Genomic DNA, 22,065 nt, shown 5'->3' on the forward strand with positions numbered 1-22,065 from the left:
ACCTAAACAATTCTATGGTTCTATGACCAAACATTACAAACTTTAAGAAGTTTCCTCAGCTGCCTTGTTTGAGAGATGACTCTGTGATGCAGCCTTTTACTTGCACTTCAGTTTAACAGGAGTGATGATTTGGGCGGTGTTCACACAGCTCCTGCATCCCAGGTGCTGTTTGAGATCTGCTGGAGCAAGCCCCCCCCCCAGGCTGGGAGTCCCCCCCGAGCGGGGCTGTGGCTGCAGCTCCCCGACCCGCAGCCTGCCCGGCGGTAACTCCGAAGAGGCCGCTCCGTGCTTGCTCAGAACCAAACCACCTTGGGTGATGCCAAAAGTGCAGGGACCAACTCCCTACAGTTCTCAAAGTGTCGAGAGAGCAGAACATTTCTAACCAGACAGAAAAATATTAAGCCTGACTCTTTACGACTATAGAAACTTGTTGAGTCAGAACCGCTAAGAAGAAATCAGGAAGGGAAACATGTTCTGGTGGCAATGAGAATCCATCCACAGGGACCTGCCGAACTGGGATCAAAGGGGTTTGGGAAGAGGGATGTGGGAGGAACAGCTCTGCCCACAGCAGCCTCTGCGCCTGCTCTGTGTTGCCCTGATAACCCAAAGGGCCCTGCGCTCTGTGCTCCAGTTCTGAATGGGAAAGCGAGAATTCAAAAACAAAAATGAAAACAATTTTGGAACAAGAAATCATTTCAAAGTGAAAAAATCAAAGCGTTTTTATTTTTTTCAGAATTTTTTGGTGTTCCAATTTAAGCAATTTAGTAAAATGAGTTCAGTGGCTCAGTGTCACAGAGCTGCTTTTTGATTGCATCGTCTCTTTCTTTTTTGTAAATTATTTTGAGTGAAAATGCTATTTCAGATGAAACTGCTAGAGTGTGCTGCTAGGTGAAATAACACAGTTGTTACAAGCTACACAGTAATAAGCAAACACATTTTTAAAATGAGGCATTTAAGAACCTCAGTTTACATTAAAGCATAATTTTATTCATTAAGTTAATACAGCTTTCTGATTAGTCGTATTTTCCATCATCGCCATCATTTTACTACTTTACCTACTGTGTGGTCAGTTAGGTGAAATTTAGCTCATTCTAAGTACTATTTTACACATACGTTTTTGTCCCCTTGCCAAAATCTGAGAGCAGATTAACTTTTCCCTGCTTACTGCAAATACCTACGAGGCCGCTGCGAGCACCTCTGACACTTTCCATCCTTCAGCTTAGGTGGAAGGCTGTGTAAGCTGATTGCGATGGAGGCCGTGTTCCCCCTTTCCTAAGGGAAGGTTAATAGAGAGAGAAGTTTACGCTAATAATGAATACCATCGCTCTGCGGCAGAAGCCAGGCTCTGGGCAGTTGGCTGCTCTAGCACTGATGCTTTCTTAACGGTGCTGGTGTGCAGACCCGCAGCAGGTACAGTTTATTTTAAGCCAGGAGAGGAACTAGTTTCAGTTCTAAGAGCTGGCTTGTTTATATCTGTCTTCTAACACTTACTCAAAGAGTAGCTGCTTCATTGCTGTGCTAGTGAGACACAGCTGTTAAAAAATTATTGAACAAAAGCCTCATTTGGAGAGGTGTTACAATTATTATGTGGTACCATTTTTTTTGTGCGAGCTCTCTGGTTTTCAACTATGTCAGTCAATAGTCTGCAAAATCCTTCTGCGTGCAGTAAGGCAAGTCATGAGGGACCTCCTGGTGCCAAACGAAGGATCAAGTCTTTCTGGTTATTTCTAAGAGTCTAGAATCACAATGAGATTGAAAAGCACATTCAAAAACTCCTCTAACATTTCTGGGGAAAATGTGCATATCCCTTCAGATGCAATTTTAGACATTGGAATGGGCTGCCCAGGGAGGTGGCGGAGTCCCCATCCCTGGAGGTGTTTAAGAAAAGACTGAGGTGGCACTGAGCGCCATGGTCTAGCTGACATGGTGGTGTTAGGGCAAAGGTTGGACTCGATGATCCCAGAGGTCTCTTTCATCCTCATTGATTCTGTGATTCTCCCTGCCACCTGGACGGCTCTTTGTCAGCAACAATTCTGCCATACGTGGACTGAGCATCAGACAAGTATCTCACCGAGCATCTCCAGCTCCAACGTACTCTGTGTCCTGCACAAAATGGCACAGCTGCCCCATCCAAGGGCCGAGTGGCAGCTCTAACTCCTTGATAAGTTTATTGAACTGTGTTACAAGGAGGAAATGTTAAAACCTACACAAGCTATTCCCTTGGAACAAGGAGATTATCAGAAAATACTGTATGATAAGACAGGAACTCCAGCCTTCCTCCCCTGCATTCACTTTACAGCATCTCCGTAGCTCTGACTCACGGTACCTCCAGCTACTTCCCTTACGTGTGGTGTGCCGGCACGTTAGCAGCAGGGCAGAATTAGATATGGCTGTCAAGTGCTGGCACACCTATGGCAATCAGCGTGAAACCCCAACATTTGTTGATGAATGGAAGTCAGAGCCCTGAATTCTCCAGCTTACAGCAATGCAAAATGGAAGACAGTGGCATAAACAAAACTTAAGGATATCAATGTCAATTCCTCCATTACAATCTTTTTCAGTGGATTTCTAAAATAAGTAGACCAGACACCAGAATTAGTGCCAAAGGTAGTTTCTTTAGCTGGATAGGAACTGATGTGGTTTTGCATCGTTTTGCTGTAGGAGAAGCTGAAGCATCACCGTTGAAGAAGATGTTATTTCAAATACCTAATTTTTGATTATCCAGCAGTGGACTCAAATCGATCTACAAAGGAACTGCTGAAAATAAGCAGGATGCGCATTGCTATGGCTAATGAGGGGGTCTTTCGACCATGCTGCATACAACCGTTTCAAAGTAAAGGCTTATAAAATCTCAAAGCCTGTCTTATACTCAGGGGATCTTCGTACCTCTGTCAACTAAGTAAAATCTTAATTTCCAGTGCCATCGCATTTGAAATTCACAGGGTTTAAAATTAGACACCATTCATTTCAGAACATAGCATATACAGGTGCTCAGGTTGCAAACTCCTGCACCGCACTTGGTGAACTGCCCATGGTCAACGGTCAAGCTCAATGGGTAAGACACGAAAGCACTTGATGGCTGAGGAAAAGTGGTCATGCTGAAGAGCTACCAGTAGTCCATAATCTAGAGTAATTTATCGTTCTGTTCTCTGTTGTGTGGGAAACAAAATCCTGGACTCAAGTCACAAAGCCTAAATTTGTTTTACAAGCAGTGAACTTAAATTACTACCAACCTCACTCTCAGGTCTTGTTGTCCCAGGGCATTCTTGAGTCTTATTGACGGCAGGCATTCTGACACAGCAGACCCCGTGGACCACACGACTCTGGGAAACTATGCGTTGCACCAGCAATATTTAGTCTTGAACACAAACACAGAATAACAAATGGATCTCGTTTCTTGTCTACCAGAAAAGGAGATTTTAGATGCAGTAAGATATAACTCTCCAGATGACACGCTCTTTGGTGCATAGCTGCTTTTGGCATCTTAGAGCACAGAGCACAACTGGAAATGAATATGCAAAAAGTATTGTGAAGAACACGGGAATGTATGCAATGTATTATAAATATTTTATATCTGTCTTCTCAATTATGCATATACTGCATATTCATACCAAGAGCTTCCAGAAGCGGGGGCTGGCCTGTCTCCCCACGCATCCCCTCCTCTCCGTCAGCACCCAACCGCTACCGACTTACTGCCTTCTGCTCCATCGTGCTCTGGAAACCAAACACATTTGTCCCAGCCCGGACCCACCGTGACAGGGCAAGCAAAGGAACTGGAAACGGAGTCGTGTGGGTTACCAGAGTCCCCGAAGGACCTGGGAGCAACACTGAGCTACCAGGGAAAAAGCAGCGTGGGAAACGGGAGAGGGCTCCTCCGCCTTTCGGTAAGCGATAGGATGTACACGTATGTTATTTCAGTGGAATCACTGACCCTTAATACTCAGGGACAACCACCCTGAGAAGCGCTTTTTGCCACACGTAAGTGAGCAAAGGCAGTATGGCTTTTATTCCCTGCCGTAACACCTCCCTAAAACATAATAAAGGAAGGTATCTGGTAAAACCACACGTACAGAACTGCACCTTGTTATACGTTGGTTTCCTCACTTCACTAAACAGGCTGAGGCTCTCCCCTCCCTTATTTTCTTAATAAAATAATTTCACACAGCTGCTAAACTAACATCCAACTAAGTCAGACACATTCTCTATGACCAAGTAATACACAAACTGAGAAAAAAATGGAGAAGATTTCACTGAGAAAATATAGTCCTCTAAGATGTGTGACAACCGCGACAAGACTTGCAAGTAACAAGTAAAAATCCTGCTTACATTTATACTTGAAAAGAAACACAATCCTCAATTATGGTCCCGGCTTGTAAGGTTGGCAGAACACAAGTGTTTGCAGCATAAATCTTTGCGAATGTTTAATGGATCTTGAATCTTAAAGTCTTAGTTTTAAGCTTCCTTGAAGCAGTTCAAGGAGTAAGACCTAAGCGTTCAAGAGATCCCCAAGACTGAAATAAGAAATGTTTGTGACATTAATGTGTCCTCAATTGGAAAAGTAGCAATGCTCTTCAGCAGAAAGCTTGGGTCTAACTCTTTGCCCTGGTGGCACTGTCAAGACCCACTTACAGTTAGTAAAGAACTCTGAATTAAAGCCTTTGGTCCCGAAATACTGGAGTGCTCCTTAAGGTTTTGTGTGTTTGAAACAGTAACAGCCCTGAGCGAAGAAACTACACGGGTAACCCTGGTGTCACCTCAGACACACCATTTAGGTTACTCAGTTAGGAAATGCTTGCTCCAGAGAGATTCTAGGAAACAAGTCACTCCATTTCTCTCTCTAAAATTATTACAATTATTATTCAGGGCTTGCAGAAACTATACCTCAGCAATTGTTTGTGAGTTCATTAGGTAAAACATTTTGTTGTGTAAAGCATTAAGATGATACTGCCTTTAAAGAACATTTGACAAGTTTTAAGTGAGCCCATGACAAGATTCCAGTTGGTGCTGGTCATAAAACTGCAAAATGTCCGTTTTGTCATTCAGCAACGCTTGTTTCTTATTCTAAGACTCTGAGGTGCAGCCTAAGCTTTGCTCGATGTGGGCTGCAATTTCTTTCCCCATCGCATCAACTTACAATTTAGCTCTCAGCTGTGTAAATATCAAACTACCAGCTCCCTAACATCTGCATCTTCAGAAAGGGAAAAGAAAAAAAAAAAAAGAAAAAAAAAGAGAATGAAGGCAAGAGAACTTGCAAGCCTTTAAAACATGTTTGGTTACGTCAGTGGTCTTAAAAAGAACTATTAAGATCTTCCAAGTATCTTGCCATTTACAGATTGCCATGGTATTTAAGCACAATCAACTGTCAACTTACTAAAAACGAAAACTCACGCTGCCAGAGCAGGGAGCATTCCCTTCCATTTCTGGGTATTTAAGGCATCAAATAAAATTTTAAGTTATTCGTATATTTAGGATGTTAAACAAAACTTGATGGGAAGGCATTTAAAATTCTGTCCTTGACCCTGAACATGTATTTGGGTACAGAGATCCACGCCCTTGGAAGATTACAATCTTTACACTCTCAAAAAAAAGTATTTAAGGGAGAAGATGAAAAAGGAACAAAATGACATTGCCACTGTTCCCAACCTTCCCCCACTACAGAAAATAAATTTAAAGGTTGTTTCTCATGATGGACTTTTAACATGGAGTCTTAAGGGTAAACATTAATTTTGGAATGAAAGATGTACTTACTGTTTTTAACTTTTCTTTTTTTTTTTTAAAGATACGTCAAAAAGCAATGTCTGGTTACAAACACAAGCTATCTCCTTCCCCTAAAAAAACCTAGGTTCACTGAGGGGGGAAGAAAAAGAAGAGTTATTGAGTGAATCAAATTTAAGATTTCTTGCCTTCCTGGCTTACAGCTTTGCGCTTAACTCAGGGAAAAATTAATCTCTTTCAAAATGCATTTAATTATAATCAAATACCCATATCAATGTCTGTCACCACATCGGCACATCTGGCAGCAATGAAGACAAATTAACAATAGGAGTCAGAAAATCTGGCAACGCAAGCACGCAAAAAAAAAGAAAGAAGAAAAGCACGCAAAATCCATTCTCTACACTGAGACCACCAGTGACTAAGGACGGATTAACTTCTCGTCTCTAATACTGGCGCCTAAATTAAAGGGAAATTGCATCGCAATCTGGGTACCAGGTTTCTGGCTACAAACAACAAAAAGCCCTTAGCTCAGCTACACCAGGCAGCGAAACTTCTGCTCTAGCTTTAGCCACGATGTCTGTGATGGCCTGCTCTAACAGCTGCTTTTAATTTAGTTTAAAGGAAGCGATTTGGCAACCATGTAAGTTTGCACCTTCAAAGTAGGCAGACTTAAAAAGCCAATGTCCTGCAATATTAACCATTTTGGAGTGTTGCTGTTTTAATGCACTGACAACGACAGGATTCGCAGCTTTTTAAAATAGTAGGCATCTGTACATAGAAAACCAAAATAAAGTGTTTTCACTTAGTTTTAATTACCATTTTATAGTAAGCAATCCTTTTCCTCTGACTGCGTGTAGTTAAAGGCATTGGGTTCACTAATGCAAATTTAATCCAGCAAGAATTTACAATTGCTCAACTTGACTGAGCAATTGAATAAAGCACAGATCTCACCTATAAGCAGAAAAGGGCAGCCGAGTAGGAAACAGAAGCATGAGTTAAACCAAAGAAAACATTATCTTGTACTTGGATTACCTTCGCATTTTGGGTGGGGAAGCAGTTGCAGAAGCAAAAACGAGGGAGAAAGGGTATGGGAAAGCAAAGACTTGGGCATGCACTGCGTATTTGGCCAACACTTAAGACTAAGCCACTGAGAAAAGAGTGATGCTACCAGGCAAACATCCACAGCCTTTTTTCTTCTTTTACTAAATAGTTTGATATGGATTTGTGCATCTACTGTGCATATCCTCCACCAGATACATGCAGACTCCTTGCACACAGGCATGGGCAGACTGTTGGTATCACAGCTTTGTCTGCACGGAAGCTGGGACTGTGTGCACATACATCTGACGGTGGGAATTCACAAAGTGGAAGATTTGCATATTTATTTTGGCACAAATAGCTTCAACTCACCTTAGCAGTAGCTGTGGCAGGACCGCACCCACTCTTAGAAGCTGAACATATTTAAACACAGTAAATCTAAAGATACAAGTTTTAGTGAGATAAAGGTGCAAACGTGCAACAGAAGGCACCTACATATACAACGCTATCCACAAACATAATTCACGCTTTTCATTCTTCGTACACTAATGTGGGTCAGAGACCACACGGCAGCATATTTTATTACAAGTAATGTGCAAATAAGATGCATGATACCTGCAAACAGCATGGAGTTTCCATTTGTAAAAAAGTACAAGTAACAGTACAAAATTAGAATGCTTACTACTCATTTCAATAAAATGAAGTCTGACATAGAAATACATATGCTGTATTATTTACACCATTAATTTACAAAAGATATTATTTGCATAAAACAAAGCTATAAAATAATTAGAAATATAGTATTTTTATAAGGAATGTTTTCTCTGTATAAAAACGTAGAGCATTTTGGCAATTATGCTTTATTTGAATAAAAATGCATTTATTCGTTCTGAATTCATAGCATCACGTCGTTGCTTTCTTCCCTTCTTCCTTTCCTTACTTCCTTTTTAAATAAAATTCCACACTGAGGTAGTAGTATGTATGTCAAAGTATTTCTTTGGTTCCAGAAATCAAAGGCAGGTCCAAAAGGAGCTATGTATCCAAATCACAGGACTGGAAAGCAGAAGTCCTAAAGTTTTCAAAGGACTGTTTGTAAGTATAAACGCTATTTGCTCCTCTACAAACTGTCCTTTCCTTTCCATCTTCGTCTGCCTCTGCATCGAAGTCCAGTGAGGCATGAGGACTATTACAGGAGGTTTTTGGTTGGCAATTTGCTGGCTGTCTACAACTTGAAAGAGAGTCCAGTTGAGGCCTCCATAATGGCTTTCCAAATGTTCCTGAAAGACAGTGAATGAGTCAATACAGAAATACTGACGCTAACACTTTTGTGTCTCACTAAGGGATTCATGTTAGAATGCAAGCCAAGGATCAACACAAGCAAAAGTGCACCAAAGTGAGATTTTGTTATTTTACCCCTTAAAAGAAAACTTCCCTGTGATCACAAGCATAAGGCAAGATTCTGCCACCTGAGACATTAAAAACATTTCCAAAGTAAATGTATAGCCACACACAACCTCATTACTTTTGTTTTCACGACTACTCCCATGCCCATTTTTCTTTGGGGAGGGTGGGCACACAGACCAAACCGCAAACATATCACAAGACACTTGCTAATGCAGAAGTCACAACATTTTCCCTGATTTTTTTCTTCAGCAAATGAATGGCACATGAAATCTGCCATGCAGTTCAGCAAAAATTAAAAATAAAAACAAAAAAACACCAAAAAAACAAACCACCAACCCCCCCCTCTCCCAACATGTACAGGGTTATACAACATCTTCCCACTGTGCAATCTGAATGCTAAAACAATCTTGTTCTGGCTAACATCTCCCATTAATAATAAAGGTCCCACCAGCCAAATTCTCCATTCACATCTGTTCACCTCTTTGCCCACAACTGGCTAAAACAGACGTAGCCCAAAGAGAATTTGGCATATCAGTTGAAACTTTATTAATAATTATCTGGATTCACTAGCCAGAAAATAATCACTGTGCCTGTCACTCTTCACCACTGGGAAGGTGTTAGTGTCAACATCTCTGCAAGAAGGGTGTTCTTTTTTTTCACTGAAGATTCAAAGAAAGGGCCATCAGAAGCCATACTGTCTGTATGTGACACTCAAAAGACTTATTTTCAGAGGACAGTATGCCACAGGCTGATTTTGAAGAACTCAGTTTTTATTTATAACTTAACAGTAGAATCATTAATAAATTTTACACCCAAAAAGCCATACTTCTAGGTTTGCTTAGTTGCTAGAAGCAAAGGTTTCAAGTAAAACTGTAATCTGAGAAGTTACTAAAAATGGATTTGGACAAGGTCCGTATTTGCATTAAGGCTTTGTAGAGCAATTTTGCTCCTAACACAATATGAAAGGATGTTCCTCATAGCACCAACACTACGAATGAATCCTGTCTTAGAAAAAAAAAATAAAAAAAAATTTCAAGCTGTGAACTTTCTGGCTCAGGCATCAACAGTAACGTTACTGCCAGCTGTCGTCCTCATTCTGACTGTGGAGGCAAAAGAGGGGCTGAATTTGAAGACAATGATGCTGAAGAAGTGAATCCACAACTGAAGACATGAAATCTATCATGACTTCTTCCACAGCCACCACCTCCAAGATCTAACCATAGGCTCTCTGAGTGCAGAGTGTTAATGATTATGAAGCATCCAAGGCAATGACGATGCAACTTGGGTGGGGTAGTAGCTCAGTGAACTGACCAAAAAAATGTAGTTCTGTATAGATTTTTAAGGCAGAAAGGGGAACATGAACCCTCAAGGTTGCATTAACTCCTGGGTACACGCACATACAGTCGAGCTACTTTCTGCAGAAGATGTGGTAACGCCCCATCTGCACGGTCCCACCACAGCAACAGTGGCAGGCAGCCAGGAGGCCATGTGGAGTCCCAGGGCCTCTGCCAGATGTCATGGCATCTGCAGTGTTTTACAGCCCAAACATCTGGCTTTTGAAGAGGGAAAACTTCAGAGCCTGTACCTCCCTCCTCACCCTCTGAGAACAAAGAGCCCAGTGATGCACACTCCCCCAGGTCCCCTCGCAGAGCCAGCGGACCCAGGCCTTGATCAACCATGCGGACACACCAGCCAGGAGACAGTCCACAGTACCAAGGCTGCTCTTGGCATTCAGGTACCACAGGGATGAAAGCTGTATGCAGATTTATCTGTTTTCAACCAGCCAACCAATCCAACATCCAAAATGTAGGGAGTTTCAAAGGTAAAGCAATGTTTTTCTCTTCCCCTCCACCTCTCCCTACAACCTGGGTTAAAATTGTAAACCCTGAATTAAGCTTCAGGAACTCTTGTCACACACACCGTGAGAAAAGAAGACAAAGGAGGGGTAGAGGGGGCATTTTCCCACAGTGCCTTACTCTGAAGGGTAGTTCTGGCTCACCGTGTTATACAATATATCCTCAGATACTGGAGTTCAATTCTCCCCACCTGCCCTGAGCCCTCCTGGGACCTTGCTTGTCAGGGAAAACTTCTGGTATGCCTGAAGTTTGTTAAGGTCTATTTAAGTAAGTACCCTAACATTTATGGAAATCTGCCAGCTATATTAAGACAGAAGGTAAGAATCACACCACTGATGAGATTTTTATGTTAGTGTGAGCTATTAAGATCTCCTGGTAATCTACATATGCTTATTACATAGTTTTACTGTAATCACTTTTCTGTTCCTGAACTTCAAACATTTTGGACCTTGTATCTAATGGTCCTTAAAAGTCAGGCTTCCTGAGAAGCAGAAGCGAGCTCACAGTTACAGCCAGAGGTGAACCACCTCATCGGACTACCACGTTTGACCTCATCACTCCTTCGATGTATGTCAGTTCTGCTTCTGACCAAGCCCCAAGCAGCTCCCTTTGCAAGACAGGATAGGGCCCATCTCCTGGCTATCTCTCAAAAGGATCCAGAGGGTACCCTGCGTTCTGGGGCATCCAAATGTCCTCATGCACTGCAGTGGAGAGAAAGCAAGCCTACGTGTACAGTTCAGTTGTGTGAGCCCTAAAAAACAGATACTGCAGTACTGCAAGTTACTCAGGAGGAAGTGGGGAGAAGCAAACAAAAAGACAAGAACACATGCAAAACGTCAAGGACAACTCTCAAACTGCATTTTCTCAGCTACTTCCTGTCCCTCCTCTCCTCCTTTCTAAAGGATCTATTTTCCATGTGCTGTATTATCTTACTAAATCCACAGACACCTGCAAAAAGAAGCCCGTGCATAATTGTACAAAATTAATTTTTTCACAACCCTAGCTATATGAGCATCTAAAACACTACCACAGAATTACCGGTCGTAGGAGTGGGAAACAAAAGGCTGAGAAAACAAGTTTTGCTTAGTGTTGGAAGTAGGAAACAAGACAGCAAGGATACCAGCAGCTTGAATAAAAACCAATGGCTAGAACATACCCATGAAAGTGCTGTTACTGATAATAGACGAGGGTTCCAGACTTCTGTTTAAATCAAATGTGTCCAAGTTCAGACTTCTGCTTTTTAGTCCAGTTCCTTCATTTTGAGTATAAATGGAGTTAATCAACTTGCTGCTTGTAGCTGGCACCCCGATCATGCCAACACACTGGTCAAAGGGATCTTCCAGTGGAGGTGAATATTGATAGCATTCCTTTTTCTTTAAATATCCAGACTCATAAGGGTCCAGGCATGCTGTTCTTTGGTCAGGGCTGCAACCTAAAGAAAAAGAAAAATTGTTTTTATATAGATTCATCATACCATAAGATCGAATTAGGACTAAAACTTCTCCCCACCCCGCAACTTACTTGCACTGTATGCTTCAAAGGCCTCTGAGCCATACGTGTTTCCTTTTAAATACAAAGTCCCTGAAGTCCCCAGATAGTGGCAGAGGAATGGATCTGCAACACCCTCCAAGTCTGTCTCACTGCCGTTATCAAGATGGCAAATGCCTTAAAAATAAAACTGACATGTCAGCATATGGTCTTTTCTTAAGCTTCAGCTTACGGTTTCTTGAGTAAAGTTTTGTTCTTTTAAGAACCTGTCTGTTCAACTTAATTTCAAAGTGTATTTAGAGCTTGCTTAAGTTTAACCTAAGCTTTTGATGAGAATTCTAATTCTATCAAGTGTTCAACTAATTAGCTCGACGGAGGATGTGTCACACTTTGCTTCATTATACAGTCCCTGGATAAGAGAACAAACCCAATCACAGGGATCAGAACCAAGAACTTCCTTCCTCTGAAGCACTGGAAGCCAGGCTCATGCTCTTGTCACACAGTCACCTTTTGGAACAGAGAGTGCTAAGGAGAAAGTCCCAGGTGGAAGAATCTGAGGGAGTCACTGGCTGCTCGGACAGCTATACTGACTTTCAACTCCATGGCTCCTGAAAGTTGTGCACATGGTCTGTCGTTCTTGCTCCACAGAGAGGCTGCTCCTCTGACCACCCTACAACTGCAGAACTCTCTCACCACTGCGCCATTCCCACCTGCCCCAACTCCCCGCTGTATCTCGACCCCAACCCCCTCCCAGCAAGGTGCCTTTTCCTCTCTAACCCAGGTATATTCTGGATTCTCAGGGGCCAGATGTATAAATCCTAAGCACTACATCTTTTAACTTCCAGTCACCTTAAATCCTTTATTAACTCTGACCCTAATGACTCTTCTAAAAGGAAAGTTTAATCAGTTATATTATACTAAAGTTTCACTGGTATTACCACTCATGCCTACATTCCATTAAAAGCATCCGTTTTAAGCTATAACAGAGGAAGACATGCTGTCGCAATTCCTTTAGGACACTCCTGTTTTGGAAATGTGATCATCAGTTTAAATTTACCCTTGAGACTAGAAAAAAACTTCACGATTTAAGGAAAGCCATAATGTCATTTGGATGAACAGAACCAAGTTGCTGTTATTATCTCATTGAAGCAACCCCAAGCAATAAATTTCACATCCTCTCTTAAACTTCAGTGAAGATGTTTCTTTACTGTTATTTCTATTAGTTAAAAAGACAATAGCCAAACTGCAGCTACTCAAGCAACATGGAAAATCTGCTTAACATTTTACACCTACCATTACTGTCTCTGTGCTGCAAGAAATACCCTCCCATGGAAGATGTGAGGAACTGATGATGACTGCCATTTTCAGACGAACCATATCCATCTTGCCTTTCAGCCAGTGTCCCCTGGGATGACAGGTAACTTGGAATGTCAGCAGGCAAATTTGTTTCATCTGTGGGGAAGTAAAACACATGCAAAAGCCATCAGCATACTTCAGAGTTTTATGAAGCGTTTTTAAACTCATCAGCAAAATGCTGAATGTAACAAGTAATTCACTCTTCTGACTCTGAGTCAAAGCACACAAATGTTCCTACAATAAAGTCATTGCAAAGCAACCACAAACATTTTTTTTTTCCTTTCCAAGGCAAACCTTCAGTTTACACACCTGTATTTGTGATGCTGCAATCTTCATTTCTCCTTCGGGTGTGGTAGATGATGACCACCCACACCAAGGAAGTGCCCACCACACAGCAAACCACAGCTATGATCACAATGCCAACCGTGGCCCATCCGTCATCATCAAGCGATGGGGCAATGTTTTGAGGAGAATCACAGGTGGGAGTAGGAATTACATTAAGACGGATGTTGCCTCGTTCCGTTCCAAGCGTATTAGACATTTCACAAGTGTATTTCCCCGCATCTTCTACATCTGTATCCACAATAATTAGTAACTGATTGCCTGCAGCAAAGAAATGTCTTTCCGTTACCAGGAGAGGGCTGTCATCCTTAGTCCAGTTCAGTCGGGGTGGAGGGCTACCACCAGCAATACACTGCAAGACTGCAGTTTCACCTTTTGTTACAGTTCGATCCAGCAAAGGCCGCAAAAATGATGGTGTTTCTGAAAAGAAAGCATAAGCCTTAAATTCTAAATGACCTTGCAAGAACGGGAACATGTCCCTTCCCTTCACAGCTCAAGAGGAAAAGCTAAATTAAATGCATCAGTAAGGCCTAATGAAGCTTACTCTCATTCTCAGAAAAAACACACTCAAGGAATTTGAACTCGGAGCCTACAGTTTACTTGTCAATTGATCAGACATAGACGTTTGATTACCTTAGAAGGTAAACAGGCCAAATCATACACACTCAAGACTGCAGAGAACTAGTTTAAAAATGGTTAACAAAACGTCAGGGAATTAAAAGTTAAACAAAGTTTCCTGTCTCAAAACAAAAATAGCAGCCTGTTTTGCGTGTGTTCGTCCCCCCTCCCCCTGACATTGTGTACACACTCAGAAACACAGCTAACTTTTATTATTTTCCACCATAGTAGTGGTTGTGTGCTGGAGTACTATTTCTGATCTATGTGTCAATACAAATTATTTCAGAATATTTTTATTTCTATACAGTACTTTTATAACATTGCTATTTTTAATCAGCTGATTAAAAGTGTTCAGCAATAGTTTATTCTTCAAGGAGATTAGGCTATTAAGGATTATCAATGTCTTACCTAGTACTGTTAACGTTGCGTTAGCCGAAATACTTCCAGCAGTGTTTTGAGCTGTACAGCTATAAACGCCTGTGTCCTCGATCTTTACATCGACAATAAAGAATACATCATCTTCAGGCATGACATGCATGCGCCTCTTGCGTGCTGCAGGAAAATCTGTTCCACCATCTTTCTGCCAAGCAATCTGTGGGACAGGATGCCCAACTGCAGCACATTCCAAACGTGCCATTGCCCCAGCACGAATGGTTAAGTCCATGGGGATCTTTGTAAACGAAGGTAGCACTAAAGAAAAGTTAGTGATACCAAAATGAATACATGAAACATAATTTTCCTTTTTTTGCACAGGATTTTCTTAACACTTTTCTTGGGCCTAAGAATCCCAGAGAAGCATACAACCTAAATTCAGCAGTCGCCAGCAAAGAGAAAGGGATGGAGCTGTGAAGTATGTGAGACCGCCTAGATCAAAATCTCATTTCTGCTAACAGCCTCCTACATGACCTTTCCATAGTACCTCGAAACAGAGTATACACTTACCTCCTGTGAAGAAAAGATTAATGTTTTTCCATCTTGTTACACAGATTTTCTCAGATTTACTACGAATTGGGTCTGTTATTTGGTTTTTTGTGTACTATGGTTCAGCACAATGGGGCCAGATGTAAAACTGAATGGTGATCTTGGAAGTAGATATATTTTAAGAAATCATCTCAGCTTATTAAGGGATATTCTAAGAGACGCAGATGATGAGAATGGAAAAAACTACGCTTACATATCTTGATTAAAATAATTCTACTTTAAGTCCACAAGCAAAAAGTAACATACTTACTGTTTACTGTGAGTTTGGCTTTGACAGAGTAGGATGAGCCAAAATGATTTGAAATAACACACTGGTATTTCCCTTCATTACTGAATTCAACATTACGCAGTCGAAGGATGGTAGTGTACTCCATCACTTCACCACCTTGCGCCCGGAGGTGTGCATAATTCTCCATTTCAGCATCTTGCAGTAATTCATTGTCTTTCTTCCATGCAAAAGTCATTGGGGAATCACTGCTGCTGGCTGCTGAGCATACAAAACTCAAATTGGAGCCTTTGATTGCTGACTGGGTTTCTGGCTGGACAGTGATCTGTGGCTTAGGAAAATCATCTGCACAGAAGGGAGAAAAAGAAAGAGAAAGGAAGGATGAGAAAAAGGAAGAGAAAAAAATATGTGAGGCCTGAGGACTCTTTTTAGAAAGAGTTTGTAAGCCTTGTCTTATAGGTTTGAGAGAAGAGTCAGATAAGTATTTATAAAATGGATACACAATGCTTTCATTTTAAATTTCATTAGCCTTAGGGTATTTAAAGATGCCATATTTATTTTATTGTGCCAAGTCACCTCTTATTGAAAAGCAAGCACATTTAAAAGCAGCCTGTGTGTACAGTTTGTTCAACAGCAGCCCTAAAGAGGAAAGAACTACCCCCGACATTCGTAAGAACTATTCTGAATGTCAGTCATGAAGCCTACCCTTCATCTTTACAACACCTCAGGCTGCTGAGAGCTTTTCTTTATTGAAAGCATAGTTCTTCTGCCATCAGAAACTGCAAGTTAAAGTCGAGGGTCTTCCCCAAACACACAAGAAACAATCATGTACAAAAGTCACTGTTCCAGTGATTTGTGGTTGTTTGGTCCACCTTATAAACACAGTAGTGCTGAAGATCCCTTAAGCAGGGCAGCACACAAGAACTTCAAGAGATCAGTTTCTGGAGGTCCCTTTACTATCGGAAAGTTACCTTCAAAGTGCCATTTTGTGAGTTCACAGAATTAATTGCCTTCTGAACTATTTATTCTGTCAAGTGCATGCACATCACATGTACAAAAGGAGTGGGCAATTACATGCCTGGTCTCCCAAAAGCAACACCTTAGCGTATTTCAACTTTCAAGATGTCTCCTACCTCCTGACAAAGCCACAGGTCCAAACTTCGCAGGGACTGCAGGAAAAACCCTGGGCCCCAAATACTCCTTACTGCAGACTCTGCCTGCGCATCAGAGAGGCAAGTTCTACCAAGGCCCTTTGCCTCCTCACATCTCTGTCTGGGAACAATGTACCAGGGTCGAAGTGTTACTTCCTTGAAGAACCTCCATGCTGCACGTTACAAAAGAAAATGAGATGTGCAGATCGCCTGAACTTGAGCTGCCTGCAGAACACTTGCAAGTTTGGAGCTGCACTCCAGCCACAGGGCAACATGGATCCCCCCAATCTGGGACCCTAAGCATGGACCCTAAGAATCTCCCAGGCCATTTGGTTTTCGTGCTTCATACCCATGCCTTAAGTCCTCCATAATAAACTATATAATTTGCAAACTGAGTTGATACTTTTACTGACTTTGCACGGGGATAACTAAGTAAAACATTGTAAATACTTAAATTACCCTTGTGAAAGGACAGGAGAACATACTTCCTTCTGTTTTAGTTGTGTTACCAATGGACTAATAAAAGATTTTAAAGTCTTAATTGTTTGGCAGGAGGGGGGATGAAAAGGTCACACAAATAAGCAGATACTACAGAATACAGAATACCTCGGGAGGAATAACCCCATGCACCAGTACAGGCTGGGGGTTGCCCTGCTGGAGAGCAGCCCAGCAGAGAAGGACCTGGGAATCCTGGGGGACAAGAAGTCAACCAGGAGCCAGCAACGTGCCCTCATGGCCAAGGCAGCCAATGGTATCTTGGGGTGGATGAGGAAGAGGGTGGCCAGCAGGGTGGAAGAAGGTCCTCCTCCCCCTCTACTGTGCTCTGGTGAGGCCACATCTGGGGTACTGTGTCCAGTTCTGGGCTATCCAGTTCAAGAAAGACAAGGAGCTACTGCAGAGAGTCCAGCGGAGGGCAAAGAAGGTGATGAGGGGACTGGAGCATCTCCCTGGATCTCATCAATGCTTACCAATACCTTAATGGTGGGTGTTAGGAGCATGGGGCCAGACTCTCTTCAGTGGTGCCCAGCGACAGGTTAAGGGGCGCACAAACTGAAACTCAGTCAGTTCCACCTGAAGATGAGTAAGAACTTCTGTACTGTGAGGGTGGCAGAGCCCTGGCACAGGCTGCCCAGAGAGGCTGTGGGGTCTCCTCTGGAGATATTCAAAACCTGCCTGGATGCCATCCTGTGCAACTTGGTGTAGGTGACCCTCCTTTGGCAGGGGGTTGGACTGGGGGATCTCCAGAGGGCCCTGCCAAGCCCACCGGTCTGGGGTTCTGTGATCCTGTAACACTCTAGGATAAGACTGGCAATGTGCTTTGTCAGAACAGAATAATTTGAGAGTGTATTTGAATACATGCATCACAGAAATGCACACACACACATATATATACACGCAGATACATAAAACACATAAATGTACACATGCATACAGTCTCTCTGAGAAACATATTTGTCATTTTATACAAGCCACTTGAGTACTATGTAACAGAAAAGAACCCATTAATCACCTAGATGGTATTCTTTTAGCACTACTGTTAACTTGAAGTAATTAATACATCAAAAAAGCATCTATTTATTTTTCTTCCACAGTTAATCTTTAGTACAGAAATGTCTCATGATTTTTTTCAGCTTGAAAGACACAATCTTAGGAAGCACAAATTACACAGATTTTCTATTTTTTTTTAGTTTCATAGATATGGAACTCTCGCCTAACAAGTGCTTTCCTTTACCAAATTTAGGGTGACTCCCTCCTATCTTCTAGTCATTTTCAAAAATGTAACCTGGCATGATTTGGAGGATTTAGACACTCATATAAATTATACGTAACAGATTATTTCTTTTAATTTCAGATAGGATTTAACATAATCCTCTTGAAAATTCTATAAAAGTGGTCATTATAGACTTACAAGCCAAGATGTGTACACCCAAATGTCTAGTGATGGCACACTTTAAAGATTTAATAAACAGTGAAACACTCATTGATTGCATTAAGAGATTCTAGTTTCTTCTGCATGACAATTACTTTACAGATTGACTGTAATAACTTACTTTTACTACATCTCTTTCTGCTAATATATCTTAAAGAGTTTGAAATTAATTCATTAAAAATGGCATTCAGCAGCTAAAAGAAAGATCTTGATCCCCTGTGGTTTAACAAACAAGAGATACGTATTTAAATCCCCCAATTTAATTTCTTGCCAGAATGAGTTTCTCATAAATAAGGATGAATACTTCATATATACTCCATTAGCTATCAAGTAACCTGTAGAATCCTGTACTATGTCAACTCCTCCTTTTCAGCAGTAGCCAGATCATGCACCATCTACTCATTATTTAACATTAACATATTAAACATTTGACTGCTAATAGGAAGGGAGAAAACAACACTTTTGTATGCTATTTTATATTCTGTGTCTGCTTTTCCACTGAAAAAAGAGTGGCAACAGTAAAAATTAAGCAGTCATATTTGCTACAAGAGGAAAGTTATTGAGAAAACAAATATGGTTACTGTTTTGTGTCCAAAGAATATAAAGTTTGAATTTTCTTGAGTAAGAAAAATAAAATGTATATAACAAAAATACATAAAATCCAGTTAGCTTTTAATTTCCTGATATTTTCAAAGTTCTCACTTAGCTTATCAGAGTACTCAAACACACATCTTTACCCTGAATGCTTAGCTTCACTTTGCTTTAAATAGCGAACATAACATGTAGGTGATACTGAATGTTACTGTAGGTGATACTGAATGATAATCTCATCACATAGAGAAATTTCATTTTTAAGGCAGATGCTACCATTTGAAATTCTGAAGTCCTGAAGTAAAAATATTTTACTATCATTTACTATATGGAGTACCGAAATACAAAATATCAGTAGCATAACCGTGGTAATGAGATGTTTTAAAACACAGTTTACGTACAGGCAATAACTTACATGGTCCAAATAATTTTTAAAGTAGACAAAAAGCACACATAAAAAAGGTCAGAACTGAGTCCATTATGGCTATTTTACCTTTAAATTTTCTCAGCTCTGGAATAACCTCAAGACTGATGAAGTATGAAAATAATTTACAAATATAATCAAAACCAAAAATTACATCTTAAGTTTGGCAAAATATGTCTCTCTTAGAAATGATAGTTATCTAAACTATATCCATCTTTTAAATCCAGAGGCATATACATTTACCACCACAAACTATCGAGTCTTCCCTTGCACGCTATGCTATGTACTATGCAAGCAAGCTGTACATGAAATAAAAGTCAGAAAACCATCACTCTCCATCTTGTACAAAGCCACAAACTTTGAGCATCTACATCACAGTTAGGGAACCGAGAAGGAAACGTTAACAAATATTAAATCCTCTCCATTTTATTAGAGAAAACAGAACATAACAAAGAAACCACAACAAAAATCAATGCATTCAGCAAAATTTGTTCTACGGAATGAAGAATAGAGGCTATACTCACCACAGACAAACCCATCCAGGCTGACAGCAAAAATACTTCTCCCTTTTAGCAGCTGAGGATGGGCGCAACTGGCATTTACAAAGCTCTGAAAGTTGTTCTCTGACATCCACTGTGGTAGCCATTTTAACTGGCAGTCACACAAGAGACTCGACGTGTTTAAGTGCCTAAGAAAAAGCAATTACATTCCCAGTCTGTTTGCTTGTTTTTTCTGTTTGTAATACCGATAGATCTCTATGAGCACACATCAGTAATAGAACTAAATTTTTAGGCTAAATACATATATCAGAAGAGAAAGACAGCAATATAATTTAGCTCAGATGTGGTGACACCATTGTCATGACTCCTACATTCTACAAAGCTGAACTCCCAGCTTCTGCTACAAGTAAGAGTCCAGGCAGTCAGGCATGTCTGTAGTGTCTTGGGTACAAAACTACAGCCAGCAGCAGGACACGCAGTATGGGCATGTAGGAGAACAGTCCAGAAGGGAGGTGCTCTGGAAGCCAGCATAAAAAAATTCTCAGACAATTTCACTCCCTCATTTCCATTTCAGTCAGAATTTATCTTGGGGAAGATATTTAAAAAGGAGAGTGGGGAGACAAAGAATAGTCAAGTGTTGAAATAACAAGTGCAGAACTGGTTATCAGCTTACCTAACCTATGCGAATAGCTACATTCACAGAGGGGGAAAAAAAAATAAAGCAAAGGGATATTCTGTGAAGTATCTAGAATCAGCAGTTGAAGTAGGAATAGTTCTCAGTTTTGGCAGAAAACTCAGAATCACCCTTAAAAAAACATATTAAAAAACACAGCCAGTAGTAAAATTCCTCTCTACAAATCTTACCAGTTCTTGGAGGAAAAGCAAAAATAATTTATGGATCCAGGGAGAGAAACAGCTTTAAAGATAAATGAAGACATAGCAATTCTTGATTTTTTTCTTGAAGAAAAGGAAGAGTTTCTCTGTGCTCTTTTTTCACCCTAACACTGCATGGATAAAAATCTAGGGATGCCAGTTCACCAGTTCACATTGAGATGAAACAGGTCATCTTTCACCAAAGTTCTAGGGGTATTCTTGTTATTCTTAGGAGGCAGAGAAACCACAGCATTTTTTGCTACCCTTGTGCAGTGGGTATCTGTCATTATTTTCAGATTTACTTTCTAGGGACCTCAGAATAAAATTACTAGATGGAATTTATACTAAATAATCTTACTTACATCTGTCTACATCTTCCTCAGACATAATGGATTTCTACCAAGTGTTTCAAGAAAAGTACAGAAAAAAACCCCCAACAAATCTTCAATAGTTATTTCATTGAAGTGTTCAGAGTCCGGTATCTTGTAGCATCGTACACCTCCTGGGGCAGTGCTAGCCTGTCATTCCATCACACTTTATCACTCTTCAAATCATTTGTATCAATCCCTAATTGTCAGCACTGTGCTCCCACTGCTTCTCGTGCCCCAAATCTAGCAATTGCCCTGCAGCTGGCAGAGTGAGTCCAGCAAACTGATCAAGCAATACAACCAGGTCCAACTCAAGGAAGAGGAAAGGCAGAAAACCCCTGGCTATGGGTAGAAGAGCACAGCTGCTGCTTTCTAGAGGAGCTGCAGCTACACCAGGATATGGGTAACATCAAACTGAACTTCGAATGAACCAAATACTGTCTAGACACAAGCAAGAAGTATTTTACAGTGTGAACAATCATACACTGGAACAACTTCCCTGGGGATCTGGTGGAGTCCCCAGCACTAGAGTTTTTCAAGACACAACTGGACAGGGTGCTAGATAATCTCATCTAGGCTCCCTCTTCCACTAAAGGTTGGATGAGATGACCTTCTGAGGTCCCTTCCAATCTGGGTTGTTCTATGGTTCTTTGAAATAGTCAAGGCTCCTTGTTACTTTCTCTGTGGCACTCAACATGAAGCAATACTATAAGATGAAGCAGAGAGCCAGCTGCTAGGGTGATACTTGGTAGGAGTCTGGAGAACACAAAAAAAAAAGCTCCAGACAAGCTTCAGGCTGTTTCTACTCATAATGAGAGCAGCATCTTTCTGTCATTCTTTAGTTTGTTGACAGATTATCCACAGAGCAGCTCAGGACAACAGATCTGACTAGAAAAGGCTGACATGAATAGAGGAGACACAAGATACATGAAAGAGGAAGAACTAGCTGTGCTCAAAACACAGGGAACACTGACAGTGTTTTTCTGCATGGATCAACATAAAAAGAAGGTAAGAGGACAAAAAACCCCCCAAAACTCAGTAGAAGAATACATTCTTCCCAGTGACCGCTTCATGACTTCTCTGAAGATCTGCCCCTTTGCTACTACAGGACAGAAGGACCCAATTACAAGCACTGACAACCAGGTCTTTACAAAAGAATTACAGCACTGCATTTCACTGGTCCAGTAAGCTTTAGCTCAGTGAT

At 41.1% G+C, this 22,065-nt stretch overlaps 1 protein-coding gene across 1 annotated transcript in view; it reads right to left on the bottom strand.

Annotated features, from left to right (window-relative positions):
- Positions 1–7,299: 7,299 nt before the first annotated feature.
- LRIG3 (leucine-rich repeats and immunoglobulin-like domains 3) overlaps positions 7,300–22,065 on the bottom strand; it is a 37,696-nt gene continuing 22,930 nt past the window's right edge. The window contains exons 13-20 of the mRNA XM_009710155.1: positions 19,645–19,808; positions 15,049–15,369; positions 14,226–14,507; positions 13,167–13,619; positions 12,795–12,953; positions 11,535–11,678; positions 11,170–11,445; positions 7,300–8,030 (exon numbers count right to left, since the gene is read on the bottom strand). Coding sequence (XP_009708457.1) covers positions 7,786–8,030; positions 11,170–11,445; positions 11,535–11,678; positions 12,795–12,953; positions 13,167–13,619; positions 14,226–14,507; positions 15,049–15,369; positions 19,645–19,808 — 2,044 coding nt within the window. The 3' untranslated portion in view covers positions 7,300–7,785. The remainder of the gene's footprint in view (positions 8,031–11,169; positions 11,446–11,534; positions 11,679–12,794; positions 12,954–13,166; positions 13,620–14,225; positions 14,508–15,048; positions 15,370–19,644; positions 19,809–22,065) is intronic.

This window comes from Cariama cristata, unplaced genomic scaffold (assembly GCF_000690535.1).
Source record: "Cariama cristata isolate BGI_N322 unplaced genomic scaffold, ASM69053v1 scaffold2281, whole genome shotgun sequence".
Taxonomy (NCBI): domain Eukaryota; kingdom Metazoa; phylum Chordata; class Aves; order Cariamiformes; family Cariamidae; genus Cariama; species Cariama cristata.